General features: G+C 42.2%; 6 protein-coding genes and 1 non-coding gene across 7 annotated transcripts; 3 read left to right on the top strand and 4 right to left on the bottom strand.

The window, feature by feature from the left end:
- Positions 1–369: 369 nt before the first annotated feature.
- BYT42DRAFT_612610 (uncharacterized protein) lies at positions 370–1,234 on the top strand (the record flags this gene model as incomplete). Its single annotated transcript, XM_051571651.1, has 4 exons — positions 370–547; positions 621–663; positions 752–816; positions 1,029–1,234. 4 exons carry the CDS (start codon positions 370–372, stop codon positions 1,232–1,234), a joined length of 492 nt encoding a protein of 163 aa, XP_051425637.1.
- A 475-nt stretch (positions 1,235–1,709) lies between these two features.
- On the top strand, positions 1,710–2,481 carry BYT42DRAFT_633761 (uncharacterized protein). The gene is given in 3 exon segments (XM_051572473.1): positions 1,710–1,847; positions 1,863–1,937; positions 1,997–2,481. The coding sequence occupies 1 exon segment, from the start codon at positions 2,131–2,133 to the stop codon at positions 2,455–2,457; it is 327 nt and encodes a 108-aa protein (XP_051425636.1). The 5' UTR covers positions 1,710–1,847; positions 1,863–1,937; positions 1,997–2,130; the 3' UTR covers positions 2,458–2,481.
- Positions 2,482–3,102: 621 nt separating this feature from the next.
- Positions 3,103–5,546, top strand: BYT42DRAFT_564175 (uncharacterized protein). Its single transcript, XM_051567695.1, has 8 exons — positions 3,103–3,506; positions 3,577–3,839; positions 3,908–4,156; positions 4,221–4,247; positions 4,328–4,345; positions 4,407–4,490; positions 4,559–5,319; positions 5,397–5,546. Exons 1-8 carry the CDS (start codon positions 3,157–3,159, stop codon positions 5,430–5,432), a joined length of 1,788 nt encoding a protein of 595 aa, XP_051425635.1. The 5' UTR covers positions 3,103–3,156; the 3' UTR covers positions 5,433–5,546.
- A 32-nt stretch (positions 5,547–5,578) lies between these two features.
- BYT42DRAFT_643679 (uncharacterized protein) lies at positions 5,579–8,064 on the bottom strand. Its single transcript, XM_051572616.1, has 3 exons — positions 7,562–8,064; positions 6,684–7,477; positions 5,579–6,628 (listed from the first exon to the last, which is right to left on the bottom strand). Exons 1-3 carry the CDS (start codon positions 7,976–7,978, stop codon positions 6,043–6,045), a joined length of 1,797 nt encoding a protein of 598 aa, XP_051425634.1. The 5' UTR covers positions 7,979–8,064; the 3' UTR covers positions 5,579–6,042.
- Positions 8,065–10,520: 2,456 nt separating this feature from the next.
- Positions 10,521–10,593, bottom strand: BYT42DRAFT_t57. The gene has a single exon. It is a non-coding gene; the product is annotated as a tRNA-Thr (tRNA).
- Positions 10,594–11,749: 1,156 nt separating this feature from the next.
- BYT42DRAFT_530232 (phosphatidylethanolamine-binding protein) lies at positions 11,750–12,589 on the bottom strand. The gene is made up of 2 exons (XM_051565400.1): positions 12,473–12,589; positions 11,750–12,397 (listed from the first exon to the last, which is right to left on the bottom strand). The coding sequence occupies exon 2, from the start codon at positions 12,366–12,368 to the stop codon at positions 11,832–11,834; it is 537 nt and encodes a 178-aa protein (XP_051425633.1). The 5' UTR covers positions 12,369–12,397; positions 12,473–12,589; the 3' UTR covers positions 11,750–11,831.
- Positions 12,590–12,749: 160 nt separating this feature from the next.
- BYT42DRAFT_564165 (uncharacterized protein) lies at positions 12,750–14,754 on the bottom strand. Its single transcript, XM_051567694.1, has 7 exons — positions 14,557–14,754; positions 14,269–14,494; positions 14,080–14,202; positions 13,735–13,999; positions 13,519–13,669; positions 13,222–13,436; positions 12,750–13,143 (listed from the first exon to the last, which is right to left on the bottom strand). The coding sequence occupies exons 1-7, from the start codon at positions 14,690–14,692 to the stop codon at positions 12,976–12,978; spliced, it is 1,284 nt and encodes a 427-aa protein (XP_051425632.1). The 5' UTR covers positions 14,693–14,754; the 3' UTR covers positions 12,750–12,975.
- Positions 14,755–14,765: the final 11 nt, after the last annotated feature.

Genomic DNA, 14,765 nt, shown 5'->3' with positions numbered 1-14,765 from the left:
CGTGGCCCAGCACTTCTTTTTTATTCCACAGCAGCGGCATCCCCTTTTTTCCCCTTCTTTCCACCTTTTTTTTTCGATTTAATAATCCGTTTTCTTCTCTTATTCTTCTCTTACGTTACAGAAGCCCTTTTATCCCAGGAAAGCGCGATTATCTTCAAGTCAGAGTATCAACAGATTGAAGATTAGTTTATCGCAAGGTCTTTTCAAATTGACTATTCCCTAGGCGTAACATAACTGGTAGCGGCTGACTATAATCCTCATTGTATGCCCATTTCTTTGTCCTTTCCGCTCTTAACTGTACCCCAATATTTTACTCCCTACATTTTTTTGCTTTCTTTTTTAGTCTTCTTCCTTCTATCACATACTTCCATGGCGGATCAATCCAAGACCTATCCCCCGAATCCGGCTGCTTCCACTCGCGACCAACAAGATGAACGGATGATCCGAATGGTGACTACTGCACTTCTTCAGCTGCAGTTGGAAATACCTGCACCGGTGGTAGCTTCCGTCCCTCGTCCCAAGATCAAGGAACCAGAAATTTACGACGGTGACCCGTAATGCAACCCATCTGAGTAACTGGCTAAGCCTGGAATGTTGTGGTCAACTCTGTCCCCTTATAGACTCGGATACCTTGGCTTTACGCCACAACACTACTGCGAGGTTGTAACCGACTAAAGCATGTTTCTTCATCCTCGAACACGCTGATGGCACCACGTCAGGGCCAGTTTTCATGTTGCCATTGCTCCTCTAGTCCCACTTCCAAGGGGAAAAGAGACACAGATATACGAAATGAGCACTACAATTATGTGAAGATTGGTAAGTTGTCCATAAGTGAGCAGAAGCAGGAATCAAATCAAAAACTTTATTTACAGAAAATTGTTTAGGCGACACTTTGGGTATTGGATAAAAAGCCAATACCATGCTCGTGACGAGGAAGGGGGCCGCAATATCCACGAGGAGGAGGAAGTAGAGGAAAGAGTATTGCGCAACGACGGCCGATCATTCTCGACCTCGGAACGAATTTCTAGGTGAACCAAACTGGAATCAACGCCGACGGCAGCTTTGGGATCTGAACTTGCAGCATGAGGAACGGGTTCACTGGGGTTTGGTATTTTTATATGTACCATGCCCACCGTCAATGACGCTTTTCTCCGACGACTTTGACACATGGTTTCTCGGTGCCAAGGCCGGAAAGGACATGCAGCGAGCGGCGACGGCAACCGGTAACCGGTAACGATCCAACGAAAAATCTGACTCCTGAGGAATTTGACGAATATTGCCGAATTCGTCAGTTTGACAAGTACGAAGCACTGGCCGACAAGGACAAAAATGCCATAGATCGACTGTATAATGTCCTTCGTATACTATCGGACGAGCAACAATGTATGGCGCGGTTCAGCATGCGACATCGAGCACCAGGTCATTTTAAAAAAGCAAGATGTCAGCAGTGCGATATGGAATTCATCAGGCTTCGTAACACGAGGCATGAATTGGCAAAACACTACTTGGAAAGTGGCCCACTCGAAATTCAACTTGTTACGCGCTACTTGATGCCTCCCTTGTGCCGCTGTTTGAAAAATTGCCACGCAATATAATGTTTCGCTGGTATGTATACGTGTTGATGGTTTACAAAAATATACAGAACACCAGCAGAGATGAGGTTAAGAAAATTAAAAAAGCGGAACAGTCTAACATTATTGTAAAATAGGACATCCATGGGCAATGAGCAATGGAAGTCAACAGCCAGACCAGATGCAGCCATAAGCATCGTCGATGGTCCATCGTTTGAGAAACCAGTGGGATATGGGCAAATCAAACCGGAGCAGCACGCGTTACATCACCGTCTTGTGAGCATGGACTAGGTGCGAATCGGTCCGTTTGCTAAGGATGTTACGGACAACTATGGCAACGCGCTCGCTTTCGCCTTTCAAGCTATTGTAAATACTCTTGTTGTTGAATAATATTTCCAAAGTCAACCTTTGGATTTCTCAACTAGGTAAACATGCAACATTTTATTTACTCCGTCGCCAAAGCCGAAACATCTATACCATGCCGGAAATAGGCCATGTCCAGTGACCATGTCGACGAAAGAGATTCCTTTGTATCTTGCGCGACTTGACACCGTCATTAATGTCATTGAAGCGCTTGAACGTGTTGTTGCTTCTCCAACGACAGACTATGACGACCATCCGGCAACATGGTTTCCTTTTGGGTACTGCTGAAGCTAATGCTTTCAGCTTCTATAAAGCCTATTGTGATGGAGGCAAAGATCTCGTTTGGCAATGTGATGACACCACATTTTGTGTTGAATCTATGTGGCTCAGTTCTAGTCTCTTTGTTTCCCAATCAAGTTCACACGAATTGACTATTTGTGTGTCTCCCCTAGTTACAATAAATCAGGCTTTTAAATCTCAATACCAACTTTCAATAATCTACCATAAAACGGAAGACAATTAAAATCCACTTCAAGACACCATTAGCAAAGCCTACCCCAACAACACTTCTTACATCAACTTTCACTTTATTTTTATTGCTTGTGGCTGTTTTACATTTACATGTATTCAGTTTACTAAAGCACGGCGAAGGGCTGGTGGTGTTGCCTAGGACAGCATTTCACGTATAACACTGCGTAGTGATAGTGTACATACTTGCATATCATTGAATTAGTATAATAAGTTGTTTGACAATCATGCTTTCAAGCATGGCGAACCTGGTGCCAGAGTAGAGCATAGATTATAGTTGCAACCCCGATTTTCAATGTGTAAAACTTGTCATCAGTTACATTTACACGAAGTTTGGCAGAAAACAAAGTAGACTAAATTAATATACATATAAAATCGTACATAACTTTTGGATGTCACTCAATAGCATCTCAAAGAAATGAAGTTATATGTATTTGAACGGTCCGCGCATTTGGGCCGACTTACAGAATTTAATGAAAGAAAAAAAGAAGGAAGCCACTGTTGTGGAAAAAAGGATGCTGTTGGCAAAACACGCCCACTCTCTCATACGACAATTTTTCTAATTATGCGACATACATTCTAAAAGACAACTTCCATTTCTGACACGCGCAATAAATTTCGATTGGTCAGCGGCTTTATATGATTTTTGATTGTCCTGCATTCACTGGGTATCGTGGTTATTGTGGATCGGCATATGGGAGTACGTATGATGGCTTACCGATCTTTGGAATCGCTGCCCTTGCGGCCGAGCGTATTGACTCGATCGTTACCAGCGGATGCTTACACTGCAACTATTACCGATCTACAAGCATCGGACCGTCTGCTGCGTGTGTCACGACCTGTTCAGAACAGTGTATTTTCCTTTATTCCTCCGGAATCAGCTCCAGATCCTAAAACTCTGGCAGTTTCGTCGACGGCATTGCGGGATCTGGAAGTGGATCCAGAAGTGACTCAAACCGACGAATTTGCACAAGTATTTTCAGGAAATAAACTCCTTGGAAACACTCGACCGTGGGCCCTATGTTATGCTGGACATCAGTTTGGGTGAGTAACAGGCCGAACGGTCACCGAGTCCAATAGTGCAAAAACTAATAAAAAAGCAATGATTTCGCAGCTTTTTTGCCGGCCAACTTGGTGATGGTCGTGCGATTTCATTGTTTGAGACCGAAAACTCCAAAGGCGATCGGTGGGAAATCCAATTAAAGGGCGCCGGTCGCACGCCTTACTCGAGATTCGGTGATGGATACGCGGTATTGCGCTCGAGTATTCGAGAATTCCTCATGTCAGAACATATGCATGCACTGCGTATCCCTACAACACGCGCCTTGGCATTGATAGGCACCAGTCGCCAAGTATTCCGAGAAGATGCACCTGCAGGTACAGGAACAATGGAACGGTGGGGTTACTCTTGGACAAAGCAACAAAAAAGTAACCTTGTCCTTTAGATGTGGCGCAACCTGAACGTGGGGCCATTGTGGCTCGCTTTGCGCCTTCATGGTTACGTTTTGGCAATTTTGAGATTTTTTATTCCCGCGACGATTATGATAATGTCCGCGCATTAGCCGACTATGCTATCAAAGAAGTTGTAAAGGAAGAGGGTGAAGATGACTCAAGCAATGGCAATCGCTATGAACGCTTTTTCCGACGCATTGCCAAGAACACGGCGAAAATGGTGGCCGAATGGCAAGCAATCGGTAACACCAATGTCGTCGTATTGAGCTTTGAGCATTAAACTAAAGCATCGGTTTTTCTTCATAGGCTTTAATCATGGCGTTATGAATACAGGTAGATGGATATTGACATACTATTTGTTTTTGATTTTCTTCAATGACTGATGCAAATGTAATATGATATTATTGACGTAGATAATATGTCTCTCCTTGGTATGTCCCCATTCTCCAATATTCTTTACGTTACTTTTACTCATTTTTCTGGATGCTTTAGGATTAACGTTGGATTATGGACCATTTCAAATGCTTGACTTTTACGAACCAGGATACATCTGCAATCATACCGACACAGGCGGACGTAAGGGCTTTAATCCGATAAACTTGGCTAGTCTACCTCTAATGAATGACATTCTTTGATGATGCTAGAATATGCGTTCAAGCGCCAGCCTACGGTGTGTATTTTCAATCTGTTCAAGCTTGGTGTGCCTTTATTTGAATTGATTGGTGCCGGAAATGAAGTTGACAGCTTGGTATTCCCGTCAGCGGATGAAACTAAACAGCGGTCCAATGTCACTAGCGAAGGCACCAGGGCAGAATATCGAGAAACTGGCAAGGAAACTGTTACCAAGCTCCTCAGCGAAGAGTTCTCCGATTGGTTTATGGACCATCTTGCCCACAAAATGCAACTCAAGTTGGGATTGACGAAAAAGCAAAATGCCGAAGCAGATATGCAAGATCTCATTATTCCTCTTTTGGACTGGATGACCGAGCATAAGATCGATTATCATCGATTTTTCAGATCATTATCCAATTACCGCACGACTGAAGCAGGGGAAGATGGGGATGCTTGTTCTGCTATTCAAGATCAACTGGATATCGTACCGCAAGACGCTTCAAATCTTGAAGAATCAAAGCAATCTTTAACGCCCTGGCTAGCCATGTATCGCCATCGACTTTTGGAAGAAGGCGCTCAAGACAATGAAAGAAAGCAACGCATGGATTCGGTCAACCCTCGTTTTGTGTTGCGCAACTGGATTGCTCAAGATGTGATTAGCGCCTTTGATAACAAATCCGAAGATGAAGCTGTTAGCATCCTTCAAGCTTGTTTGCGGGCATGTGCCAATCCTTACCAGGACAAATATGACGATGCGTGTGTGGAAACATGGATTAACACTCCAACACCAGAGGTAAGCTTGCCACAGAGTCATTCCGTTGTTGTGCTCAATACGCTAAATAATAATCATTATCATCTTTTTGTTGACAGTGGGCACAAAATCTCAAATGTTCATGCAGCTCATAAAGCTGATCCGAATAACTAGAACGGGCGGTATTTTGTTAAACACTTCGCTCTTCTACTTTTATCATTTTCATCTCCTTGACACCTTGCCAAATAAACAGTTTATTTTAAGTGTATAAACATCAGGTAATTATTGACATATAGACTTGATTTAGACGAGAATACTGCTCCTGAAAAGTGATTTGTTGACAGCGTTTTCGAGATTTGGATGGATGACAGGAGTTGCCATTAATTTTTTGCTGTCGCACGCTGTTCACCTAAACGTTGCGATCCCATCATAACGATTGAAGTTGCAATTTATTGTTGTAAATACGCATTCAGTATCCCAACTTGTTAATTGGCTGACTAACCGAGCAAAGCAACAGGTAACGCAAAAATGTGCGTACAGGTTAACGCAGGAGAGACTGTCTCATATTATCCTGCGACTCGATGCTGATCAAAGGTGTTATCTTGATCTGCAGTAAGATGGCTGATTCCTGACTTTGGGCTTGGAACCGAGGATCAAGGATGAAAAGCCAGACTATCGCCCAACATACTATTCTCCGGAAAGAAAGAAAAAAAAAGGAAAGTGTGGTATCCAGTATCAGGTTCTTTATAGTTGGAGGAGCTAACGTTACAAAAGTTTGGTATCGGGGAGATGGTGTTCTGGGGAATAGGTGTCGTGTGCAATGGTGGGGGAATCCGGGTATTCTGGCAAGCTGTCTTGCTTTTGTGCATTTTTCAGACGGTCAACGGCTTGACTGAGCAGCCGCAGACTGTTATCGATGGTGGTCTCGCTGTAGGTACGCATATGTTTACCCATAGTAATGACTTTGCTGAAATCGAACAGCTCTTCTTCCTCCGAATCTGCTGGATCGTCTTCGGACGCTTCTGATATACTGATTACATGGCGTGCGGTGGCGCGGCTATCTCGGCCAAGCGTCTGGGCAGAACCCCGATGTTGGACGACGCCGTTATCTGATTCCCGTGGAGGCGAGGAGGGACCTGCAAGAGACGCAAAGAACGACGAAGGTGAGAAAGACCGGCTTTCTTCCCGTCCACCGATTTGATCTACAAAGCGCATGATGGAGGACCCCACTTGCATGAAAGGCTTGGCCAAATCCGCTCGTTCATTCCCATGCTGATCCACTTCTGAAGACTGATTGTCGTCCGTCTGCCTGGCACCGAAAAGAAATGATGATAATGGATCCGTGGATGGTCTACAATACTTGTTTTAGTCCACTTTACGGCATAACATCGTGATAATCGAATTACCTTCGCTGAGCTCCTTGATCGCTGACAGGATTCGGACTAGTGCCTTCATCCCAGGAGTCGTCTTCATCATCCATATCCATGCTCATGATGATATTCTTTTTTATGTAAGCAAGCTTTCCTGTCAAATCGTCCAGCTTGTCACCCAAGAGAGAGTGAGCTACCGCCGCCATGGAGGAACGCCTTGTTGACGTCGTCTGGGTATCATCCTGGTGGTCACTCATTTCTGTTGAGGTGTCTTTTGTGTGTGGGTATCTCTGAGGATCCATGGGGTTAGGTGAAGACTCGTATCTGGCAAAAGGAGCGCGTGTCAATGCAGCTATGGGAAAATCCTGCTGCGCGGGAAGGGTCGAACGGGTAATCTCAGGGTTCTCGGCTGTTTTATGCTCGTATGCATCCCATTCATTACTGTTCATTGGATAGGTAGTTTTGTCATCTCGCGTTTCCGCCTCCAAATCAGTTGCTGTCGTTGATCTACTTTGCTGGTTTTCCGCAGTTGACAATGAACATGAATCGGTACTTTTCATATACTCTACTAAATCCTCTGACATTCTACCCAGTGGGTGTTCCGTATCATGATAATCATTTCCGGTTGCAAGCGGTATGCATTGAGTTACATCGTCCAAAGGGGATTCTTCTTTGTTCGTTTGTTCGCTTGCTTTCATATCGCGTAGTATGGCAGTGTTTACGCAGGTATCTGAGGAACTTCCACTGACGTCAACAAGTTCCTGATCGCATTGAGTTTGATCTGCTATTCCGGTTGTAGCTATTGATAAATCACACATGGCAGCATCGATCTACGAACCAGTAAAAAGACAGCTTCGATCAGCATGATATGAATAAGTTTTTTGGGGTATTTTTTCATTTTGTTTCTGTATTACTTTGGTCTGATCACTGAAGAGAGCCGAGATACGATGGTCCGACAATTCTTCAGCCTCTTCAACTTGGGAGATGAGAGAAGCATGGAAATCCACAAACTGATTGTGGTCGGATGGGGACGTGCCGAAAGGATTGACGATTCGCGTTTTCTGGATATGGTGCCCAGTGACCGATTCTCGTTCTTCTGACTGAGGTGACAGAATGTTCCGCAGGGCATCCCTGGGAGAGAGGGAAGCATCATATGTTGTGTTGTCTGTATAAAAGTCTGTTGGTGCATCTTCTGGTAATCGAATAGATGAAGTGCGGAGACACAAGCAAGTGGTATACCAGCGCAGGGTATTCAGGGTATTTGTGTCTTCAGGTTCGGAATCGTCAGCGATGGATAACTGAATAGGTTGACGAGTGGGTAAAAGTGGCATCGTAAAAGGGTCTGATCAATAAAAGCAACAATATTGTTTTGCTTTACTCCTATTGGATCCTTAATGGCATTTGAGCTTTCCCAATGTGTGCACAACCTGGAAATTAAACTTTCCATTTTGGTCACAGAAAATGTGCTCCAAAAAAAATTCCCAAAAGCCGAGATCAATGACTTGAGTGAGTGTGATCTCACTTCACTATATTGGTTTGCTTCCAACCGTCATAAGCACTTCTTCTACATATTACATGTGAATTGTTGTTTTCACCATCCCAGTAAAGGAAAAAAGAACTATCGACACTGTTCATACGATTAAAAATTGTGATAAAATGTATGGTTAACAAGATGGCACGCTAATGTAGAAGAAGCTATACACTATGTACGCCGTGCAGTTTCCAATGATTTAAGAATATCATTCGTATATTGCGCAAGAAGACTCTTTCTATGATTGCTGAATCATTTTGTAACAAACAATAGAAAACTATTAATTAAATTCAAGTGCTTATTGCTGTTAACCTAATTCACAAAAAATAAATGACGGTTTATAGTACGGATGACAGCTCTCCATTCACGAACAAAAAACTTTCATGCGCTTTTTACTTTTAGAAGCGACGATGTTAAAGTAAAATAATGAAACATCAAAACTATACGACAGCCCTTTTTGTGCTTTGTTTCTATTTTCTTGAATCTCATTTTCCGCATGTGGTTTTTCTTTAGAACGTTTTTTTCTCACCGATCCAAGGCGAGCAATAGTTCGAAACGGAGCGTGATCATTACACCCTTCATAAATAAAATTCTTTTTTTACTTTCTATCTTAACAGGCCGTACACCCGCTGTGCAATGGATGCCGCCTGCCACCGGAGGCCACCCTCTTACATTGAGCGACTTTCGTCAGACAAAAAGCCTAACGCATACACGGCATACCCTGGGCGAGAACTCTTGACGGACTTTGGTATATTAATGACAACCTTATGGCAATACCATGCAACGTGAGTTGTTTCTGAACACGCGCAAAGCAGCACTGATTGACCCCCTCAGTTCCATCCCGCCCAGGCTATGATAGATCTAGAAAGATGTGTGGGTATGTTGGGTATTTAAAAAAAAATGAGTTAGTAAGCTCTCTGATTGATTCAAATTTTCGTCAAGATATTTTACCTTTGTTATTTGAGTTTAGTTATTGATCGCTTGACATGGCCTGGATTATATGACATTGGAAAAATTTTGAATTAGTATACCTTCATTACATGATAGCAGAGGAAAAGAAATTGGACTTGCCTTTGAGCCAAATGGTGAACCGGACAAAAAAAAAAAAGATGATACGGACCGCCAGGTAAGCTTCTTCTTCGATGCGGAAAATAAAATTGCTTCCAGGGACAGTCAAGCAATGGATCGGTGGTGTCAGCTTGAGCAGGCAAAAAATATTGACGTGGCCAGAAGTGACGGTAACTTCGAGTTGGATTCCAGATATCGAGAGTCCCCAAGTCTGTTTTGCCGGAGCAAAATCGATGGTAGACCACTCGACGCTTACCTTTTTGAGGATGGTGGTCGATTTAACCAAGTTAGATACACGGGATAAGAATGGTCTGGATGATGGATGCGGATGGGATCTTGATACAATGATAGTGAAAGTTTATCAAGCAAACAGAAAGAGAGAGAGAAAATCAAAAGAAGAAAGATAAAATTGAAGACAAAAATATATGGTTTTCCATGGATGAAACAATAGTCACCCCACTGATGCATGAATTCATAGATCGAAGCACGTCTGCTTATGTATTATTCGATTCATTGAAAATTGAAAGAGAATGAAAGGACATATACAGTATAACTGACAAAAAAAAACCAAGTTGAATGATGCTACAGAAGAACGCCAGTCGTATCATCAACCACTTTTCTTCAAAAAGAGCTCTACTCACATTTTTATTCGAAAGACGACGATACTCTGTTTAACCACAACTGGCGCAAACGGCATCTTGCTGCTGATTGTTTCGCCTATTATTGTGAAAGTAGGCAGCGAGGCATGGTGAAGATAAAGAAAAACGGTTAACTGGTCCTGATAACTTAGTGTAGATCATGTGATTTACAAATCGCTAATTTCTCCCAGATTTAATTGTTTAGATCTTTTACATTTATTATTTATCGTATAAAAAAAAATCTTTTACTTTATATTATTTTGGTTCGACCACACATCGTTTTTGAGCTTCACAACAAAAATAAATAAAAAAAGTGTCGTACTTCACTCGGATCTGATATACCGGCAAGATCACCAGAGTGGGAAACAAGAGGATTAAGGATAGGAAAGGTAACGCTTTATTTTGTCAATTACAAGGAGATATTTATATATGCTTACTCGGTCTATGTTCTTAAAGAGGATAATCGCTGAGGCGTGAGGATAGAGGGCTGAGCGGCTAAAACTTCGATAAAAGGATGATTGTACTCAGCAAGATGCTAAGCTGATTACCATTTCGGACGTTATCCGCTGCAGCCACGACAATAGCAAAAAAGTATAAAAAAAAAAATCCGTTCATCGAAGAAATGGCAAAAACGAATGCCTTCTGCCAGAATCGAACTGGCGACCTTCTGCTTACTAGGCAGACGCTCTGCCAACTGAGCCAAGAAGGCTTTTTTCGGAAAAATCAGAGTGTGGTTGTTGGTCGAAGATGTCACGTGATCAACAGACTAGATTCTGATTGGATGGCTGAGATTTTATTAATAGTTAAGATTTGTTGGATGAAGGCGGCGGTATTGTCGTTTCCGAAGCGACACGCAGTTCGTTGGTTGCCGTAACTGTTGGCAACTGCAATGGCATTATTTATGATGTATACGAGTCTGTTGCCAGTTCCAACCATTGTAAAAAATTATTTTATAGTTTAAGCTTGTTTCTCTTCTTATGTCTCGGTTTGCAATCCTTAATTTTAGTGTGCCAAGTTGTCGATCTATAAGCGTACTAACAATTGGATAAGCGCGTCTTGCAATTGCTTCTTCGATTGTCAATAAATGCGGGATAACCCGCCGAAACACTAGTTGGCTCGCAGTGAACAAAATTTGTCTGATAGCAAAATGTGGTTTCTCACGCGTTAGGCTATGTAAACAGCATGCTGCTCACCCACGGCCTAGGGTGGTGCGTGCGACAGCTTTTTTAATTTCTATTCGCGCCATCCAGCGTCAATTTTCCGGGTAGAATTAAAAAATAAAGCAAAGTCATCCAGAAGGTTCTATAACACGGAAAAGAATAACATAAACTCAAACATGGCAAACATATTCTTTGTTTCTCAAATAGCTGCATTATTAGCTTATCATCGTGGCGAAAACGGTTGAGCATGTTTTTCCGAGCATTTTTTTCTGGGAGATGTCCGTGCTAAAGCATGAAATTCCTACGGACACGACGTTGTGATTGATAAAAAGAAATAATGCAATTTGTCTATTGTATGCAGAAATTGACCCTGAAAGCACATTCTGTCTTGCCTTTAGGAATTCCTTATCTTTGTTGTGTTGCAGAATAACCAAAAATTCGATACCTTATTTTTATAGGTAGCTAAATACATGACCGGTTGTATATTAGTGCATCGTATGTTGATGGTAATGACTTCGCTGGTAGTGTATATGCAATTGAGATAGAATAAGGATTTCTTGTCATTGGCCTGTATTCCCGATTCGATTCAAAAGGACGAGGCAAGCAAATATTTGAGTATGAAATATCACATTTCCAAAAACGAGATTGCAAATATTGAAAATATTTTTATTTTACGGTTCGCACACAAATTAACAGCGCCATAACCGGATTTTCTTAATTTAAGACAACTTTTAAGTCTGTAGCAAAAAGTAAAAAGAGCAAACAAGATGGCCCGAGCTACAGTAGCTTAGAATCGAGCAGAGCGAGGAGCCTGGGTAGCTTTCATGGCAGCAGCCGAGGCGCTTGCTCTGCGGGACATGTAACCGCCGTCATATCCGTCTTGATGTTCGGCCAACATGTAGCTAGCGGCCACAGGAGTGAGATGATTATCCAAGGCAAATTGAGTGAGGTTAAAGTAGGCACGATGGACGGTGGGATCTTCAAGCACAGGTGTCATGGTTTGGTTGGTTGTTTGCTGAGAAAAGAGAACGAATACATAACGATGTTGTCCTGTACCGGCAGGGGGCGTGGGGCCGTGGTATGGGGTGTACTGATGGAGCGTGGAATTATCGCGGAAGGAGGTGCCTGGCTTGGAACCATCAATGTTGGTGGCAATCCAGTGTCGCACAAGAGGCACCTCGGCATCAGCATCTACCATGGCCAAGGTATAGTGGTTGCCTGGCTGAGGATCTCTGAACCATACGTGCGGTGGCTGAACGACTTCTTCCGGGAGCAACACGCTTCCCATGTCGATCAATTTGTTCTCATGATACGTAATCTTCATCTGCGTCTGGGGTTCGAATTCTTGCACAACTATTGCCATGATTGGGGTTTGGTCAGGGATTTTTTCTTTTGCGTCTCATAATAAATGTTATATATTAAACATACCATCAGGAACGATTTTGGCGACTCTCAAATCTTCTTTGATGGATTGAGCAATTCGAGCTTCAAGAGCATGGGCGGTAGTGGCTGCGAGTGCAGTAAGAAACAAGGCTGAGAATTTCATGATGTAGATGATGAAGAGAGAAAGATGGAGCAGAGCCGTTGACTATTTATATTTTTTTGCTCACAATTTTTTTTTTCTTGGAATATCTTTATTCGACCATATTCCAATACATTTCCCAGTAAAGCTTATCATTTTTAAGCATGGATACTTGTTGACATGAAATAAAGGGATCGTTTATTTTGAGATTTTTTAAAAAAGAAAAACAGTGTAAACTGCAATACAACTTCCGTACTCTATCAAATCCGTGGATAATTTGAAATCAGGAAGCTGACCATCATTGCTTAAAATTCAAATTCTAATAGATCCTTTTTTTTTTCCATATTATTATTTTTCATATTACTGTACAAATAGACCTTTTAAGACGTGCCGATGGTATCCTGGCTCCTTAGAACATGACCGAGACCAGATCTTCATCTTCGAGATCGGTATCGTGTAACGTCAAGTCAGATGATAGAACTTCACCTTCAAACGATAGCTGAATACTTGGCAACAAATCGGGATCCAGAGCTCGAATGCGTACATATTCCTTTGTAATAGCAGCAATGGTGGTTGTCTGCACAAATTAATTTAGTTGAATACCGGAATTTGAAGCATCAAAGAGTCTGAGCAATGATGAATATAAAAATTGTACCTTTTTTACGCGAAGTGTCACGTCCACATTATCTTTGCCCCGTAGTTTGATAAAGAATCGCTCCCCGCCCTCTTCTTGCTTTGTTGCCGATGAAGGATCATCCTCTGCACCAAAAAGCGTATCGTCAAATGCGTCATTGAGCTTTTCCAACAGCTCCGATTTTTTCTCCTGTTCCCGAGTTAATTTAACTTCGTAATCTTTGCGAGTGTATACCTCTATAAAAGCAAAATTGATAATTAGACCGTGAATGATTTCAAATAAGAGCACACGTCGGGTTGTAAGACCGGTCGCACTCACCCAATATATTTGTTTTCGATGCTTTCATGTCCAGACTAGCCGGGGTCGCTCGCAGTACCAGCGGAACATCATTGTGAACAAGAATCACGTCGTCTTTTGTCAAGCATTTCTTCTTACAGTAATGATCTAGTAAAATCTCGAAAGGTTGATTCTAAAAAAAAAGATTTCTAGTTCATATTATACAAGACCAAATCATATGTAAACAGTACCACTTACATCCATAACAATCATTTTGATAGGTTTTTTGAGCATATTAATAATGCTTTGAAGTTTTTGATCGGTGGATTCGGTTAAACATATGAACTGGACTTTGATCTGTATTTTCTGCGGAGCATTTTCCTGAGGGGTATTACTAGACTCCTGCGATTCTAGCGGCGACGAAGAGGATGCTGCTATCAAAGCAAGTTCTGGATCAAGATCGTCAATTTCAATCATTGGGATAACAGGTTTGGATGGTTTCTTGGCAGTCACCGTCTGTTCACTTTTTTTTTTTTTTTTTTTTTTTTTTTTTTAAAACCGATTAGTGAATGTAAGCCAAACCCAGTATAGATACTGAATTACCTAGTCGTTGAAGTGGACGATAAATTGGTGGTATTGGTGGTATTGGTTTCTTGAGTTTCGGTAGTCTGAGTCAATATGGATAAGGAGGTATTCTCTGGTTCGTCTTCCACGTCCGAAAGAATACTATCAGAAATCGTATTATGAGGTACTGTGGGTTGGTTTTTTTTGTATGCCCAGGAGAAAACTCACATGGTTGATTTGGGAATGTCAGATTCGGGTTGTTGTATAGGAGGTTGAGACGATGAGGGAGTGGATTGGGTAGCTGCTGATGTCTCTGTTTCCTGATCAGAGGCAAAAGATGTCGATCGCTTAGGCATATACTTGGTTCTCTTCTTTTTACGCTTCCTAGTACCCGAAGAGGAACTTGAACTTGAACTGGAATCGGAATCCGAGTCATCCAATCCAAGTGTTTTCCCTAATGACAATCTATTGAGTGGGTCATTGTCTGAAAAAAAGGACGCAAAGCAGAGCACTCACGAATCTTCATATAGTGAGCGAAATCGTCTCGTATAGGTGGACGTTCACCGCTCGTAGATGGTTTGTTCGATGCCCGTTTCTTCTTTTTTGTGCCGGATCGTCTTTCGCGGAAGCTGGCAATATCGAAATCGCACATTGTTGCTAGGAGAAAAAAACGACAACAACGGAAGATCAGGGAATAATCAAAAAGTGTCTATGGTTTGTGCACT

The sequence above is a fragment of the Radiomyces spectabilis genome (genome assembly GCF_025331425.1).
Source record: "Radiomyces spectabilis strain NRRL 2753 chromosome Unknown BYT42scaffold_4, whole genome shotgun sequence".
Classification (NCBI taxonomy): domain Eukaryota; kingdom Fungi; phylum Mucoromycota; class Mucoromycetes; order Mucorales; family Radiomycetaceae; genus Radiomyces; species Radiomyces spectabilis.
The sequence above is the reverse complement of the archived record's forward strand: the minus strand, read 5'-3'. Positions and strand labels throughout refer to the sequence as shown.